A 17,961-nucleotide genomic window follows, 5' to 3' on the forward strand; every position below is an offset into this window, starting at 1 on the left:
CTATCCAATAGTTGACCTTTTAATTTCCTATAAGCTTCTGAATAGGACAAAGGGCAAAGTGAATCCACTGACAGTCCGATAGAGGCAATTTTTTTCTTCAATTTTGGAAAACCAGGGGTTGGAATGGGTGTCAGAGAGCAGACAGTGGACCAGGGAATTACAGTCTGAGAGAAAATGAATTCGCAAAGGCTGCCTTTTGTTTACAACAAAGAAGGGGAAATCAACCAGAAAGGAGCAATTGTATGCTTCTGGGTTCTCATATAAGATTTATTTGGCAGTTGGATCAATAACTCTTGCCATGAAGGTAAAGTGCTTTAGTGGCTTATTACCAATTGCTACTAAGAATGGTCTATCAAATTTGAAGGTGGGAGTAGGAGGGACTTGATCAGAATCTAATTCAGACTCTATAACTGGGACTGCTGCTGCCTCGGTGCCTCCCTCGTGAACATCCAACACGGCCTTGTGAACAGCCTGCAAGGAAAAAAGAAGATTTTGTTTGATATGAATACAACACAGATAGACCTTGTTACATTTTTTTCTTCTTTCTAGGAAATGGGCAGCATGCAATGCATCTACACCTATCAGGATATGGTCATCTCTTTCTTCCACGGAAATACCAAGGAAAGTGGGCTGACCTGTATGAGAATGAAGAGGGGAGAAGAGTACATGATGCAGACCAAATGCAGATGAAGAGAGAGAGCTGAGAAACCAGTGACAGTCTTCTTTCAAGGTATTCACTGGTACTGAGTACCAGCACCTCTTCTTGGGAATCTTCCAAGTCCTGATTCTCATGTGCTCTCACTGCTTTTCATGTGTTGACCCACCCCTATTTGCCATACAAAGAGGGATGGAAGTAGGTTGTGGCAGGCATGCTCAGAGCCTCTGAGGCAATTGTGGCAGGCCCTCAGCTGCCACAGCTGGGCAGGCACACAGATCTGGATGCCCCATGAGTCAAACTGCTGAGGGTGGTGGAGGTGGAGATGTGCCAACAGTTGCCTCTCTGAGCAGAGGCTGGCGGCAGGGGAAATGCTCAGAAGAGGAGGAGGAGGAAGCAGCTATTCTGCTACCCCTTCCTCCCTGTTGTCCTCCCTTGTGGGGTAGGAGAGGCAAGATTTCTTTTTCCTCAAGTCAAGGTAAGCTTTTGCACTCCTCAAAGTACTTTTGAAAAAATGGGTTGCTAACTTTTCAACCCGTTTTTGCTTCTATGCCTTTTTAAAGAAACTTGCTCCGATTTCCACACTGTTAAAAAAGATGTTGCCTGACTTGTGCAGATCATCTTCCTGTAAAGGCAGGTTGCCTCCTCATCAATTAGTAACTGTCACAGTAAATCAGCCACAGAAAAGTGTAGAGCACATTTGGAGAAGCGAGTCAAAGGTGTTTTCCCCATGGTCCATATATCCTGGGGCAAGAAGGTGAAACATGCCACTGCGAACATGACTTTCGTATGAATTCCGGGTCTGACTCGAACCAGCCCCATGAGATTTCCCTTATCCTGTGACTTTAAAAAAACAATAGATCGGGTGTTCTTTATAAAAAAAACTGCACTGCTCCTATTCTTATACAAACACCGTGGGAGACGTACCGGTTTGCCGCCTGCAGCCAAACAGAATGTCAGAAAAACACGACAGTTTGCTCGTACGCAGCACCATTGGCGAGAAAAATGAAACTAAACTAGGACCATGCATAATCACATGGAGTTCTTTCTCCTGACCTGAATGTGCTGATGGGCTTACCAGTAAATCAGATAGCCAGAGAGGATCAAGAGACTGACACCGTTTCTCTGTCAGGCTGACACTATCCCTTTGATGTGTAGATTGCTACTCTCAGGAACTTCCTTCCCTCCTGCTTCTTCTCCTCGTCTCCTCCATTCTTACCCTCACTCTCCATCTTACACCATGTGTATAGAGCAGAGGTGTAGCTAGGTAGAATGGAGCCCAGGGCAGAATTTGAGTTTTGCCCCCCCCCCCAGGCAATCACCCTTCCCCACCATGACCAAACAATTTTTTTGCACCAGGTAATTTCAAAGGGGATAGGGGGCGGGGGGAGGGGCGGCAAGGAATGCTGGGTCTGCCCATGGATCCTGTGATCCATGGGCAGAGCAGGCTGGCTGGGCTTTTGGGGTGGGGGAGGAGGGAGGGAGGGCTTCTGCCGGGCCAGGCCATGCTTCCTCCCCCACACCCCACTTACCTTTGGTGCTGGGGTGGTCTCAGGCAGCCTAGCAGGGCTGGGCCTCCTTCCATCCTTGGCCTGGCCCCTCCCCAACAGACTGCTCTTTCAGCCAGCTCTGCTGGAGGCGGAGCAGTCCCCAACAGACTGCTCCATCAGCCAGCTCTGTCGGGAGCAGTCTGTTGGGGTGGGGCTGGGCCAAGGGGGAAGGGGGAGGGTGTGGACGGTGATTTTGCGCCCCCCACGTGACTTAACTGGGGTGTGCCTGGGTCAAACGTCCCTGGATGTCTCCATTATAGCTTTGCCACTGGTGTAGAGGGATGTAGACTGCATCCATCATGATCTAGCAAGATAGATGAGAATAGAGAACCTATCTCTCCACTTTTCTATCCTTAATGGAGTTCACTAATTAAGACTCCTCTTATTAGGTAAAAACTACATAATGACTCCGACTTTTCTTTTTGCCAATGCACACATGCATGCTTGGGGATGCTCTTCTATGCTTTGCCTCTGTGCACTCTGCTTATAATGCTAAGGTATCGCTTACCAGAGAGATTACCAAAAGAAGTCAACCTCCAGGTGGGGCCAGGAGATCTTCTGGAATTTGAGCTAATCTGTTAAGCTGGAGAAAATGACTGCTTTGGAGGATGGACTGTCTGGCACTTCATCCTGCTGAAGTCCCCCTCCCAATCCTGTTTTCTCCAATGTCCACCCCCAAATCACCAGTAACTTCCCAATCTGGAGTTGGAAACCCTATTTACATGACTGTTTAGGGATCAGAGATAATGGCTTGTATCTAACCAAACTATACTTATGTGCGTATGTGTGTATATATGTATGTGGCTAAGGAAGATGGTATTACCTAAAATAAAATGGAATGTTGCAATTCAGATTGCCGGGGGAAGATCAGTTCCTTAATATTTCTCTGAATCAAAAATTCTCTGCAAGTAGCAACCAAACACAGAAAGATGCTGGCTCCGTTGGTATCTCCCTTGAAGGGAATTTTTCTCAAGGGAGCATTCATCCACAGGGTCTACCCCCTGCAACTCAAGGTACTAACTGTCCTTCCTGTCATCCAAGGATGTTGTTACCTCATTCTACAGCATGGGTAGAAAAATCACCTCTGCTGCAGTGTTTGGGTGCCACAGGAGATTTAAGCGTACCCAGGACTTCAATTTGTAGTGTGGCTAATAAGCAGATTTTTGTAATGGGCAGCTGGTAGCAAACCTTCCGTCCTTTCGTTAGGATTGAAAAGCATCCTGTAACAGGCTATGAGTGGCCAGACTGAGCTCTAACTGCTACATTGCAGTTAGACTGCATGAGACTACTTGTAGCAAGTGTGGAAAAATTGTATTAGATATTCCACATAGAATCTGGTCAAGACAAGTACAACACATTGATACATTCTGGCTTTATCCCCTCCTTCTAAAATGTTATTGCTTTTGTCTAATCAGCTATTTCAATTAGATGCTGTGTGGTTAGTTTGCCACTTGTTATAGTAAAACCCCTGGACATTCTCCATGAAACATTAAAAACCATCATTTAAAGGGAAAAGATACAGCAAATTCAGCTTCAAACCATTCACATACTTACTTTGGAAACCTTCACGTTGGGTTCTCCAGTAATCCCAGATAGATCAGCATCATCACTAAAGACATCCTTCACACCCAGTCTCTGCATTAAATCTTTGACATCATAGGTTCCAGAAATGGAAAATTTTGGAATATACAAACGTATTTTACTAGTTCATAGCAAACAAAGAGAAAAGCACACAAAAAAGGATGTTCAGGACCAAATATTTCAATTGTCTGAGATGCATACAATTAAAAAGTGCATAATTTAGACCTTTTATTCTTGTGATTTGTTTGTGCCCAGTGTATTCTGGTTTCTTTGATGGCTTATTGCTTTATTTTCTGCCTTTTAATGGCATCAGAGACTCATTTGAGGAACAATGTTGTGGAGCAATAGTGATCACGTCTTCTTTTTAAAATGTTATTTACAAGTCACCAACAGTAGAACAAGATCAGATCTCTTATAGTATATTCTGTGAGACAATGACCCTTTCCACACGGGCAGAATAGAGCGCCGCAGGGACGGCAAAAAAGTGTTCATCCTGGCTGCCCTGGAGTGGCATGAAGCTGCTGCTTTAAACCTTGCTCATCCAGCGCAGTTTTTGAAAAGTGGCATCTTCCTGCCAGTGTGGTGCAAACTACACTGGCAGGCCGCCGCTTTTCCCATCGCCTCCACTGACCTGCCTGTCCAGCGCCGCTCTGGAGGGCAGCAGAGGCCCGCCCATGCTACCCTCCGACCCCTGGAGGTTGGAGGGCAGTGTGGGCAGGTCCCTGCAGCCCTCCAGAGCGACGCTGGACAGGCAGGTCAGTGGAGGTGACGGACCGGATGGAGTCGCCTCTCCAGTGCGGCAGATCTGCGGGGCTGTTTGCACGCTGCGTTTCCACCGCCGTGTGGAAAGGGCCAATGAGTGTAAGCACCAAAATCAGTGAAATTAGTAAACTATAAAAATTGATATCGGATGTTGAGTTGAAGAAACTGTAGTTCTCTGTGATGATAGACCCAGCTGGGGCTTTGTCTGGTTTGAGAAGCCTCTCAAGCCTGATTGTCATCTCCAAATCTAGGGGATAGACTCAAGATCATCACGTAGGGTTGTAGATTCGGACAGTCCGAATCTGGATTCGAGCAGGGTCCGAATCTGAGCTGGCCAAATCCTATCAGATCCGAATCCATGGGATTCCGATCACCAGCCGAATTGCGTTTTTATTTTTTGGTGATTTTTTCACGTTTCGGTCTGCAGGGGGCGCATTTCTAAACATATCGGCACCAATATTTCAGGGTATCATCAAGAGACTGTCCTGATGATACCCCCCAAGTTTGGTGCAGTTTAGTTTGGGGGGGGGCAAAGTTATGGACCCCCAAAAGGAGTGCCCCTATCCCCATTCTTTCTAATAGGAACAAAGGCGATGAGGGCTACCCTTTTGAGGATGCATAACTTTGCCCCCCCCTAAACCACACTGCACCAAACTTCGAGGGTATCATCAGGACAGTCTCCTATTGATACCCTGAAATTTTGGTACTGATACATCTACAAATGTGCCCCCTGCAGGCACCCCCAGAAATTTGCACAAGAATCTTTGTTCTGCAGTGACTTAGCTGCATTGCTGTCAATGGGGAATTTCTGTGGGATGGCTGTGGAGTGCATATTTCTCATGGTAAACCCACAAAGCTTTCAGGGTATCTTCAGGAGTGTCTCTACATGATACCATCCAGGTTTGGGGAACTTTGCTTCAAGGGGCAGTGGGAGATGGGCCCTACCCTTTTTGGGTCCCATAGAATTAAACCCCCTGAAGCAAAGTACTCCATCAAAGTACACTGTACACTGTACTCCAGCAAAGTACACTGTACTCCAGCAAAGTACACTGTACTCCATCAATAATAAGACCATGGTGCTTCAAGATTTTATTGGAGCCCAGCAGGTGGACCTGGCGTGCATCACCGAAACCTGGGTGCGCGAAGGTGCAAAAAGACGACCGTCGCCTTAACAGGCGAATTAGCCAGTTTTAAGGCGTGATATCACCGATCCGCGAACTCGGGGCGGTGATTGGCATTGTTCATCCGTGAGTCTATCCCCTTTAGAACGTCCAGTCACCGATTTATGGAGTTATTAATGGGCCTGGAGTGGTTGATTTTCCGGAGAGGTTGCGCTGTTGCTCCTAGTGTTACCGGTCGCCTAGCGCAGCCGGGAGACAGCCTACCACGGCTGCTGTTTTGAGGTGGTGAGGCGGACTGAAGCGTTGTGGTTCCCCAGACTCATCATTCACCAAGGGGACTTCAGCGTCCATGCCGCTGCCATACTCATGTTGCAGCGACCACCGGACCTGGTGTCATCCATGGCGGCGCTAGGCCTCTCCCCTGATAAATTCTGGCCCGCGGTGAACTGCACGCTGGGATCTGATCTTCGGTGCGAGGGGGATAAAAACACTGGTCGGTATCCTCTATTGATAGAGTGCCATGGTCCGACCATTATGCCCTGAAAGGTCCAGGTGGACTTGCCACACCACCCCCGTCTAGGCGGCGGGCTGTTACCGCCCATGGAGACTCATGGATCCACTTGGTTTCCTGAGCAGCTCTACGGGACCCTGAACCCGCTGGCACGCACTTTCGATGAGCAGGTGGAAGATTGGAACTCCCGACTTCTCTGATACCGCTCGGAAGTGGTTTGCTCCCCGGCGCCCTCTAAGCCCGGCTCCCGGTAGCTTCATGGTACACAGAGAAGCTAAGCCATATGAAGCGGAGGCTTAGGCGTCTTGAGCGAGTGTGAATCTCGCGATGAGGCTCGTGTGAACATCCTATAGGACGCTTATGAAAGCCTATGAGATATACAGGCAAAGATAAAGAAGGAGGTGAGGCCTTCTTCACCCTCACTCTCGGCGATCCGCTAGTCGCCCAGCACAATTGTTTAAAGCATAATTCGATCACTGACCTCGGAGAGATCTTTACAATTCTCAGAATTGAGTATTAGCTGTGAGGCATTTATGAGCTTTTTTGCGGATAAGATCGCGATGGCTCATACACGATGCTTCCATCCACGTTTGCTACAATTAGCGGTGGAGACTCCCTTGCCATCTTAGGGGTCCTTCTCTGACCCGGTTCCTGCTCTCTGAAGCAGCTGTTGACAGAGCCTTAGCTGCTGTTAGACCTACTACCTATTCCTCTGGATCCGTTGCCCGTCCTGGCTTGTAGATGTAAAACCTGCAGTGAATTTCTGACCCCATCTGTTGAGTATAATCAATGGTTCCCTTGAGCAAGGAATCTTTCCGGATGGGTTGAAGGAGGCAGTGGATGCACCCACTCTTCTGCAAAAAAAGACCATCTATGTTCAATGATTACAGGAGATCTGGCCAATTACTGCCCTAGTTTCGAGTCTTTTCGTTTCTAATGAGACAGGATAATTGAGAGAGTGGTGTTGGAACGGCTTCAAGGCTTTCTGGATGACGCCCCATCGGCTTTTGACCCCTTCCAGTCCAGCTTCCGTTGCTGGAGCCAGGTGAAGACCAATTTATTCGCCGTCTACAGAACCGCATCCGATATTCAATGACCGAGGCGGATCGGCGCTGCTGGTGTTGTTAGATCTCACCGCGGCGCTTGATGTGGTCGTCCACGACCTTCTGGCCCACCGCCCGGCCGCCTCAGTGCGGGGCACTGTCCTTCAATGGATAACCTCTCGTTTCTCCGGGGCCGGAATCAGCAAAGTGAAGTCGCGAGGACCAGACCTCCAGTGCCCGCTTCAGTCGCGGCGTACCCGGGGCGTTACTGTCCCCGCTACATTTAATGGCATCTATATCGCGACCCCTTGCTCAGCTGGTGCGGAGTTTTGGCCTAATTTTGCCATCAGTGCGCTGATGACACGCAGCTCATTCTGTTGATGGAGGGAGCAACCGCTACTACAGCTCTACAGCACTGTTTGGAGAAGCGATTCGCTGGTTCTATTCGCGACAGAGCAGGTTAAAAAACTGAACCCATCGAAGACGGAGATCCTCTGGCTTGGCGCGTGTGGCGGGACTTTCCAACCGCCGGTGTGGGAGGAGATCACATTGGCGCCGACCCCCTCCGATCGCAACCTGGGGGGCCGCCTGGATTGGTCTCTATCAATGGAGACCCAGGTATTGCTTACAACCCAGGCTACCTTTTTCCATCTCCGTAAAACCGGCGACTGGCTCCCTCCCTCTCCTGAGCGGACTTAACCTCCAGTGATCCATGCAACGGTCATCTCCGGAATTAGACTATTGTAACTTCGCTCTGCGCGGGCCTTCCCTTGCGTTTGATCCGGAGGTGAAACTGGTCCAGCATGCAGCGACGTTTGCTGACAGAGAATAAGCCACCTGGGAACACATCCAGCCTATACTACGTCAGCTGCACTGGCTTCCAGTGGAGTTCTGGATCATCTTCAAAAAAAAAGGTGCTGGTGTTGACCTTTAAAGGCCATACAGCGGCCTGGGACCATCGTATCTTCGAGACCGCGCATCATCCCATATGTCCCTATGCGACCTCTCCGATCGTGGGAGGCCAATCTACTGGTGGTCCCTGGCCCTGCGGTGATGCGGCTGGCCTCCACACGGGCCAGGGCCTTTACGGCTCTGGCCCCAGCCTGGTGGAACGCTCTCCCCCCAGCTGTCCGGGCCTTGCGGGACCTTGGGGAGTTCCACAGGCGCTTCCTGTAATGACGGAGCTGTTCGCCCGGGCCTTTGGAGGGATCCAGCCGCTAGTGACGCTATGGCCCCCGACACCTGGGCATGCAATGTCACCAACTGAGACTCACCATGCGCTCCCTTTCTGAAAGGGGAGGATTGTTTGTATTATTGCAGAATGTTAGACCTTTTTTTAACCCATTGAGCTTTTATATAATTAGAATTACAGTTTTGTAAACTTTTATTGCTGCTCTTAATTGTCTACTTGCTTTTATATTGTGTAATGTATTGTATTGTTTTAAGAGTCTGCAGCTGTTGCACTGTAATTGGTAATCAGTAAGTGTGTTATATTGAGCACAGCTGCAGAGTGATTTTAGGCTATGTGTGAGTAGCAGCTATGGAATAAAGTACTATGTTTTGTTCCTCCGACTCCTGTTTCTTGAGACATGACATATTGTATCCTTATATATTGTGCACTGCCCAGAGCCCTTCGGGGATGGGCGGTATAAAAGTCCAATAAAATAAATAAATAATAAAATAAAGTTCCCCAAGAAATTTACTGCATCCAATTCTATCTGTTGATTTCTTTCTAAGTGAAAGAGAGGACCTGAGAGATGAAATGGCCTTGGTTGTCCATATATTTTAACAGAGGCAAAAAGGATAGCCATGTGTAATGGCCTGACCTCCTTATAAACCTGAACTCTAGAGAGGTTTTAGAGAGTGGTAGGCACTCTGTGTGAGTGAGAAAAAGGTGTGTCGAGGACATTTTATGCCTCAGGGTAGCCAGGTAGCCAGTTTTGAACTGGACGGTCCAATGTTTTGCCTTTCTGTCCAGTAAATGAACTGAAAAAACATTGCTTATGTTAATGTTCAGTATTTTATGACTGATTAAGCTAGCAGCCTCTGTGGTCAAGGTCCACAGATGTGCGCTATCTTTCCTCTGTACCTTCAGAAGGTGGTAGCACCACCTTGTCAACTTGCTCTCCATTAAAGCAGCAAGCCTGAAAAGAGCATACACCACTCAGGACTCAGAGGCTGATTTCGCATGGGCCAAAAACAGCAGTGTGAAAATGATGTGAAAACAGTATAAACCCTTTTACACTGTTTTAAACCCTTTCACACCATTTTCACACCATTTTCACACTGCTGTTTTTGGCCCATGCGGAATCAGCCAGGCAGAATGCTCCTGCAGAAATCCTGTTGGTTTGGCTGAAGAGAACTGGAAAAGAACCAGTTGGCTTCCCATGTTGGTTCCAGGTTGTGGTAAGGTTGAATGTTCTTAAGGAAAGTCAAAAATACCTTTGCTGCAGATGGTGAGACTTGCTTGCACAATAAATACACCACGACGACAGGCTGGAAAAGGAATGGGCCGCAGCCCGTTTATTAAAATATCAAACATAACAGCAATAACTATGTACACAAGAGCTGGGCGGCAAACGGGTCGCACATCCCATCCCATCATAAGAACATAAGAACATAAGAACTAGCCTGCTGGATCAGACCAGAGTCCATCTAGTCCAGCATTCTGCTACTCGCAGTGGCCCACCAGGTGCCTTTGGGAGCTCACATGCAGGATGTGAAAGCAATGGCCTTCTGCTGCTGCTGCTCCTGAGCACCTGGTCTGCTAAGGCATTAGCAATCTGAGATCAAGGAGGATCAAGATTGTTATAGATTGACTTCTCCTCCATAAATCTGTCCAAGTCTTTCGTTATCCAGGTTAGTGGCCATCACCACCTCCTGTGGCAGCATATTCCAAACACTGCACACGTGGCGTATAGCGAAGCGTTTCCTTTTATTAGTCCCACCTTCCCAGCATTTTCAATGAATGCCCCCTTGGTTCTAGTATTATTGTGAGAAAGAGAGAAAAAATTCTCTCTGTCAACATTTTCTACCCCATGCATAATTTTATAGACTTCAATCATATCCCCCCCCTCAGACGCCTCCAAACTAAAGAGTCCCAAACGCTGCAGCCTCTCCTCATAAGGAAGGTGATCTAATCCTTCAATCATCCTCGCTGTTCTTCTCTGCACTTTTTTCTATCTCTTCTCGGGATATCCTTTTTGAGATGTGGCTTACCTAGAACTGGAACATAGCACTCCATGTGCCGTGACTCCACGGCTTTATATAAGGGCATGACAACCTTTGCAGTTTCATTCTCAATTCCTTTCCTAATTATCCTGGTGCATAGAGTTTCCATTTTTCACTGCCATGCATTGAGTTTACAATTCTAATGGGAACTATCAACTAAGACGCCCAAATCCCTTTCCTGGTCTGGTGAGACTGATAGCACTGACCCCTGTAGCGCAGTATGTGAAGTTTGGATTTTTTGCCCCTAATACGCAGCATCACTTTACATTTCACATTGAACTGCATTTCCAGCTATTTCTAGGCCCACTCACCCACCCCATCAAGGTCCACCTGGAGCTCTTCAAGTAATCTTTCTGTGGTTCTTACCACCCTACATAATTTAACATCTGCAAACTTGGCCACCACACTACCCACCCCTACTTCCCAGGTCATTTATGAATAAGTTAAAGAGCACTGGTCCCAAAACGGATCCTTTGGGGACACCTTTACCCTTTACATCTCTCCATTGTGAGAACTTCCCATTTATACTCCACCTCCTTTGTTTCCTGTTCCTCAACCAGTTTTTAATCCATAGGAGGACTTCCCCTCTTATTCCCTTCATTGCTGAGTTTTCTCAACAGTCTCTGGTGAGGAACTTTGTCAAAAGCCTTTTGGAAATCCAAGTAGACAATGGCCACTGGTTCCCCCTTATCCACATGTCTGTTTACACCCTCAAAGAACTCTAGTAAGTTTGTAAGACAGGACTTGTTCTCTACAAAAGCCATGCTGACTCTTCCTCAGCAGGTCTTGCTTTTCTACATGTTTAATAATTTTATCTTTAATGATAGATTATACTAATTTACCAGGAACAGATGTCAAACTGACTGGCCTGTAATTTCGGTCCCCCCCTAGACCCTTTCTTAAAGATTGGTGTGACATTGGCCATCTTCCAGTCTTCAGGGATGGAGCCTGATTTCAGGGATAAGCTGCATATTAATGTGAGAACATCAGCAACTTCCCTACGTTTGAGCTCTTTAAGAACTCTTGGATGAATGCAATCTGGGCCAGGGGATTTGGTAGCATTTAGTTTATCAATGGCTGCCAGAACTTCTTCCTTGTCTACCACTAACTTCGCTAGTTCCTCGGATTCACCTCCTAAGAAGCTTGGTTCAGGTGCAGGAATTTTCCTCACCTCCTCTTGGGTGAAGAAAGATGCAAAGAATTCATTCAGCTTCTCTGCAATCTCCCTGTCACCTTTTAGCACACCTTTTGTTCCTTCATCGTCTAACGGACCTACCGCTTCCCTAGCTGGCTTCCTGCTTTTGATGTACTTGAAGAACTGTTTGTTGCTAGTCATATCATATGGGACTGGCGGGAAGGGAAGCCCCAGAGATGCACTCCTTGCTTCCACCCTCTTTTCCCGCCCAAACTGAGGTGCGGGCATCGGCTAAGCAAGGCTACGCGACATAGCCCGCCCTCCTGCCTTTGTTTGTTGTGTGTCGGGCACTGGTTAGCCCATGGCCAGCCACGACCCGACCTAACCCCACTTCCTGGGTGTGTCGCGCCCCGCCTGCCGCCTGCTAGCCTGCCCGCACTTCTGCCCATAATAGGGCATTAAGCCTGGGAGTCTCAAATGAAGGCTCGCTCTTCCCCAGATGTGCGACAATCGCTAAACCCGCCACGAAGCCGTCTCTCCCTTGCAGCTTCACCGCCTAAGCTCCCAAGCCTGAGCTCTGTCCTTATCTCAGCTTATCAGAGGAGAGTGAGCTGGGAATGGACTGAAGACGTGGTCTGACCTCTATTGTCAGGCGGACGCTTATCCGCCGGGCAGTCTCTGTTTTCCGGGAGATCTTCGGAGTGGTCCGCCACGCTTCCCCCCCCCAAGGAGATGACTCACCTTGGCGCCTTGTTGACCTTTCTACAGGCCCTGTCCACGGTAGTGGATCCACGGTTCCTCCAGTGTGGGATCGCTGCAACATCTCCTCGACCATAACAAAGTCATTCCCAGGCCGATGCCTGGCAAGCTCCGGGCGTCGCTATCGCGACACTGCAGAGGTCAAGGCCCGACCTGGCAGGAGTCCTCCCCCAAAATGATGACCAATAGTCCGCGTGGATGATCAAAGATATAATCACACTTTGGGCTCCAGCTCATGTCACAGCATGTGCCCCTGTCCCAACCACACACAATCCTCACGCATGCTGAAGTCCAAGGCAGTGCCGCCCCCAGTCCGAGGTGCAGGCGCATTCTCGCACGGTTGACGCAGGTTGTGCCCCACGACTCCACACCTGTCGAAGACAGTCTGCGCGCCCTGAGGCACTGTGGGAAAGAATTAACAAGTCAGGTGTGGGCTAATGTATACTGGGGTGCCCGGACCGCCACCTGCCCAAGGTGCAAATGTCTCTGGGTCCTGCCATCCCCATACCAAGGGCCGTATGCTCCTATCCTGAACGAAGTGCAGACCACCCGTGGCTGGTAGCCCAGCCCGGTATGCCCGTGGAACACCGCCAGGAACTGGAACTCTGGTGTGAGGGGGACCCATCCTCATGCACTAAGAGCATGCCACCGCACCCGTGGGTCTGGCTGAGCCACTGATGAGTGGGAGGAAGGGGGCAGGAGGCGCCGCCTGGCAAGGCTGGCATGGTGACCCATGCACCGCGGACCCTCCCACGGTTCTTCTTGGAATGAGCCAGCCAAGCATAGACCATGTCCCCTGACAGACCAAGTGCCTTTGCAGAGCTGGGTGCTGGAAGGCCGACGCCCAGCGGGGCTTACCACCCCCGGGTTCAGTTCCATGGCCAGGTGGAAGGCGGCTGTGAAGAGCAAGCGCCATAGCGGAAGCGCATTACCTGCCGCAAAACCTCCCAGTGACTGCCCGAGCACTCCGGGTGACTGGGCTTGAGATCCCTCTCTGTCTGGGCTGACTCCGCGCCAACCGCCACCGCCATGACGACAGTTTTGGTAACGCCTGGGAAACCCGAGACTCCTGCAGAAGAAGGCGAGTGCTCGCCAGCTGCACCCCATGGTAATGGGTGCATCCCCTGCCCATGAAGCCGGACAAGGTACTGAGGAGGAGGCCCGTGTCCACTCTGCCATGAGGTCCTCCTGTGGTCACAAGTGGCTTCACGGCCCCACGGCTCGGGTCGCATTGCCTGCATGTGGTTGGTGCCAACAAGTTCAAAACACCCAGGATGACTGCTCGCCAAGGTTCCAGGAGGGACGCCAGCACTGTCGCTGAACAGCTCCACCCCGGGGCCAGGCTCTAAAACGAGATCCACCTGCTGGCTAGATAAGAAGGCTGGGGCAATCTTCATTCTGCAAACCTGAACAAACGAGCTTCTTGAAGGAAATGTTAAAAGAGAGACAGGTAAGAAACTAAATTATGGACTAAGCGATGACCAGTTTTCTCGACTTGGGAGGACTACTGCCTAATTCACCACACCTAAATCCACAGCCTGCTATCACACCAGAAAAGCACTTCTTCTATTTTGCCAAAGGTCGCGGCCAGACGGCAATCAGCACCACAGGATGGGAAACAGCTCCAAAAAGTGAGATCCCTGGTGATACCCTCTCTTGTGAATGCCAGGCTGGGGCCAGAGACTCCTTGGAGCCCACCGGCCTTGAAAGTAAAACCCCAAAAACCACCGGAGGGCTAGAGTGCACCCTGCACCCAAGCTGGTTCTAGGAGGTCGCTGCAGGAAATGCGCCGCTGAAGCCCTCGGGCGAACGCCAGCCAGACCTGCAGATCCTCCTTCAGACCCCGGGATACCTCTGATGTGATGATCAGGGACCTGCAGCCCGGCTGGGCGACCTGGCCAGCCGAGAGAGCAGGCACCGCCGGGCCACCGCCCCAGCAAGCTAAATTAAGGTGGCTCCAGTAAGGATTGGACCTGGGACTAACCCTGCATTTCTGGAGGAGGAGCATAGCAACAGGGTGGTGGAGGGCCAGGAGCGATCCGTGAGGGTCAAGAGGTGCCTTGGACCGTATCCAGATGGATGCCCAAATAACAAAGTGCAGAGGAGGGGCCCTCGGTCTTGTTGGGAGCCAAGGGAACCCCCAGCTCAGCTCGGCCAGGGCCTGAAAGCCTGCAAAGCAAAATCACATTCCCGGTGCCCTGCCCACCAATGAACAAAAAAATCATCCAAATAATGAGTAACCGCCCGAGGGCACCTCTGGTTTAAATGCCCATTCGAGAAACGTAAGCAAAGGTCTCAAAGCTGCACAGGCGAAAAGAACAGCCCATAGGCATGGCCTTGTCCACGCATTCAGCTGCCTTGGAAAATGGATGCCCAGCAGCTCGAAATCCAGGGGGGAAATGGGCAGCAGCCGGAAGGCGGATTGAATGTCACATTTTGCCAGAAGGGCACCAGTGCCTGCCTGCCTGATGGAGGCAGCTATGGCCTCATCCAGGGTGGCAGACATCAGACAGAACAGACTCCTCGGGTCTATGAAATGGTTAACGGAGTTTCCAGGGGTGAGAGAGGTGCTGTATTAAACGATACTCCCCGCTTTCTTGGCAATTCACGGCCCGTGAGGACTCTATATTGCAGGCGGTGCTGAAGGCCTTTGCGCGTCGGCCCTGGATTTCCTTTGGCAAGTTTGTCAAATACGCCAGGGAAGCTCTGGATCTAATTTTAAATTGTTCACTTCAGGCACTTATGGCCCTCGCAAGTGATGCGGAAACCAGAGGAGGAAACCTTCCCCAGTGGAGGCGCCAGCGGCACTCCTGTCTGCAGCTGCGTTTTCACGCCAACAAGGGCCGAGGCTTAACGGCGGGTTTTCAGCAATTGCAATTGGGAAAATCATCAGTACTTTGGGGCAGGCTTGCTTTTGACCCCCCCGAATCTTGTGAGAGGGCCCGGGCGCCGTGGACCTGGCCTGCCGAAGTGGGAGCGCCTACCGCTTGGGGACGAGATTCTTCCTGGATGGCCTCTATCGTAGGCAATGGCTGCTGACTCGCCGGGCTACCGAGCCTGCAGCACATGGACATGTGCGCTGCCAGGTGCCAAGTCAAGAGGGGGGTAGGTGGCCCGGTTAAGCGGCAAGGAATTCAGTGAAGCCCTGCAGCCAGTTGTGCGCGCTGGCCGCCGCCGGTTCCCGCTTCCTATCCGCTTTCCCCACAAGCCGCGGCTCAGCCTCCCACTGAAACTGAAAACATCGGTTAATACTCCACAGCTCGCCCCGAGCTACCTGGGCAGGTGGGACCGGTTGCCGAAGCCGTCCGGAGTCGGCTGGAGGGGCACCAGACTTCTGCCGCCTGCTTTGCAATCCAGAGCGGATGGGCATCGGTTCCTCCTGAAACCAAAATCTCTAACCTGGGCATCAGCTGGGCCCCTCAGAGGATCACCCGAAGATGACGAAGATCAGCCTGGAGGACCGCTGAACGCCGACGCATCGGGCTTCCTTCCCTCCTGCTCTCCACCGAGGTTAACGGATTCACGCACGGACGCTTGACTGGCGACGAGTTGAAGGGCCTCCGCCTCGCCTCAGCGCCATTATACTACTGCGCCGGGCCACGTGGAGGGCACTGCCTCGGCACCCGGCGAGGGACCGACCAAGGCCACGCCGAGGGCCTGGCGAGGTGCAGTACAGCGTATCCGCTTAGGCTATGGACTAAGAAAGGATCAAAACAAGGCTGGCCGGGCCGAATTCCCGCCAAGCCTCCCAGCCGGTGCCGGGCGCTTCCATTCGGGCCACGGGCCTGCCCCGCCACGGGGAGACAGGCCCAAAGCCGCGAGCCGCCGCTGCTGCTGCAACTAATCCGCTTCAGTCACCGCCACCTCCGAGACTCTGGCTGTCTGGGCCCGAACTCATTTGGAGGGCTCGAGCTCTGCCCGAAGGTTCCTTGCTCGGAGTCCGCTTGGGACCCATGCGAGCACGAGACCGGTCACGACCAGCAAGGAGAGAAAAGGAATAAAAGTAGGAGCAAACGAGATGAGGAAGGTCGGAAAAGGAAAGAAAGGCAAGCTTAGAGGCCGCAACCAGTCTCCTTCCAGGCCTTGCGCGACTCCGACCGCACTACACCACGCTCTGTTGGCCCTCACCGCCAGGAAGGGCGCTGACCGGAGGCCAATATACCCTGGCTCCTCCCGCCAGCTGCTGTAGGAGCCAATCATTGCACCCGAATTCTGCAGCATGCAATTCCTACCTTGCAACCCCTTATTTTGCTACGCTGCTCACCCCGGCAGCAATGGCTGCCCCTGGTTATTCAGGTGCATCTTATTTGCCGGACAAGGCAGGACAAAAGGGTGGAGAGTTCAGAGGCTGCAAAGTCACTTGGAGGGCAGTATGTGGCAGAGCATCTGCCTTGCATTATTATCTTTGGTACAGCCCTGTGCAGGCCTATTTATTGCTATTGTGTGACTTATGCCCCTTCCACACATGCAGAATACTGCACTGTCAATCCACTTTCAATGCAATGAAAGATCTAGTGTGGTTTAAAACAAATGCTTTTATTTATCCTGTACTGATGTGTTAGCAATACTCCGGCCCTTCTTAAAATACCACACAAAAGTGGCATTGATTTTACTGTGCAGAATGGGAAAATCCACTTGCAAACAATTGTGGATTGAACGTGCATTATCCTGCATGTGCGGAAGAGACCTTAGCCCTGCAAGACTATTCATGTTTACCAAAGAGCGTGCACTTCTGAGTCATTGAGCCTTACTTCTGAGTAAACATGTCAGCTGTCAATGTTGTAATATGCCATTTCACTGCATGTCAAATGCTGTAAACTCCTATAACTGTGCCTAGCCAAGAGAGATTAATTAAATATCTGGAATATTAACAGAAAACAGAAGGACATTTGTCCTGGTTACTTTAAATTTCTACTAGTTTAACCAATTATGTGGATCATGCAATGAAAGATCTAGTGCGGTTTAAAACAAACAAAATGCCGGATTTATCCTAATTGATGTGTTACTAATAATTGTATCCTTTCTTAAAATACCACACAAAAGAAACTTACTCCGTTTTGATAGATGCAATCCATTTCATGAAAATCCTATTGACTAAGCGTCTTCATAGCCTTCTAGTTTTTCCTCGGTCCGCAGAATAAACCATGCCCTGTAATCTTTGATTGTAAGGCACTCGGATCACTTAACCAAGACCAAGTCTCTGCATCGAAGAAAACAATACAGTCACCTCTTCGGTACATCATGTTGACCTTCACTGTTGTGGTTGCATCCACAAAGAAATTTGTTTTCCTGGTCCATACAGGGTGAAAAGCATCTTTCCAAGGTGCTAAGGAGAAGAAGAAAGGTTCATTAAATATGGTAAATGTTAATTTACATATATGCACATTAATGTAGATTAGCTGTCTGCTTAATTGTAACACAACGCTAAACGCAAGAGCCCAGGAATTCTATTTTTAATGTCTTATGTCAAAGTAAAAGTATTGTGTAAGGTAGCTGGGTAACAGAACATGAGATGGCAGGCACCTCCCCAACAACAATTCAAACTATTTCAGGGCAAAGCAGTGGGATGCTTGAGGACACGTGCACATTAACTCAGCTTTCCATTCAAAAGTT

At 50.1% G+C, this 17,961-nt stretch overlaps 1 protein-coding gene across 1 annotated transcript in view; it reads right to left on the reverse strand.

Moving 5' to 3' along the window:
• Nucleotides 1–267: 267 nt before the first annotated feature.
• LOC125426375 (alpha-1-antiproteinase-like) overlaps nucleotides 268–17,961 on the reverse strand; it is a 43,313-nt gene continuing 25,619 nt past the window's right edge. Inside the window, exons 8-10 of the mRNA XM_048484631.1 lie at nucleotides 17,400–17,435; nucleotides 3,760–3,907; nucleotides 268–471 (exon numbers count right to left, since the gene is read on the reverse strand). Of these exons, the coding sequence (XP_048340588.1) occupies nucleotides 268–471; nucleotides 3,760–3,907; nucleotides 17,400–17,435 (388 nt within the window). The remainder of the gene's footprint in view (nucleotides 472–3,759; nucleotides 3,908–17,399; nucleotides 17,436–17,961) is intronic.

This window comes from Sphaerodactylus townsendi, linkage group LG02 (genome assembly GCF_021028975.2).
Source record: "Sphaerodactylus townsendi isolate TG3544 linkage group LG02, MPM_Stown_v2.3, whole genome shotgun sequence".
Lineage (NCBI taxonomy): Eukaryota > Metazoa > Chordata > Lepidosauria > Squamata > Sphaerodactylidae > Sphaerodactylus > Sphaerodactylus townsendi.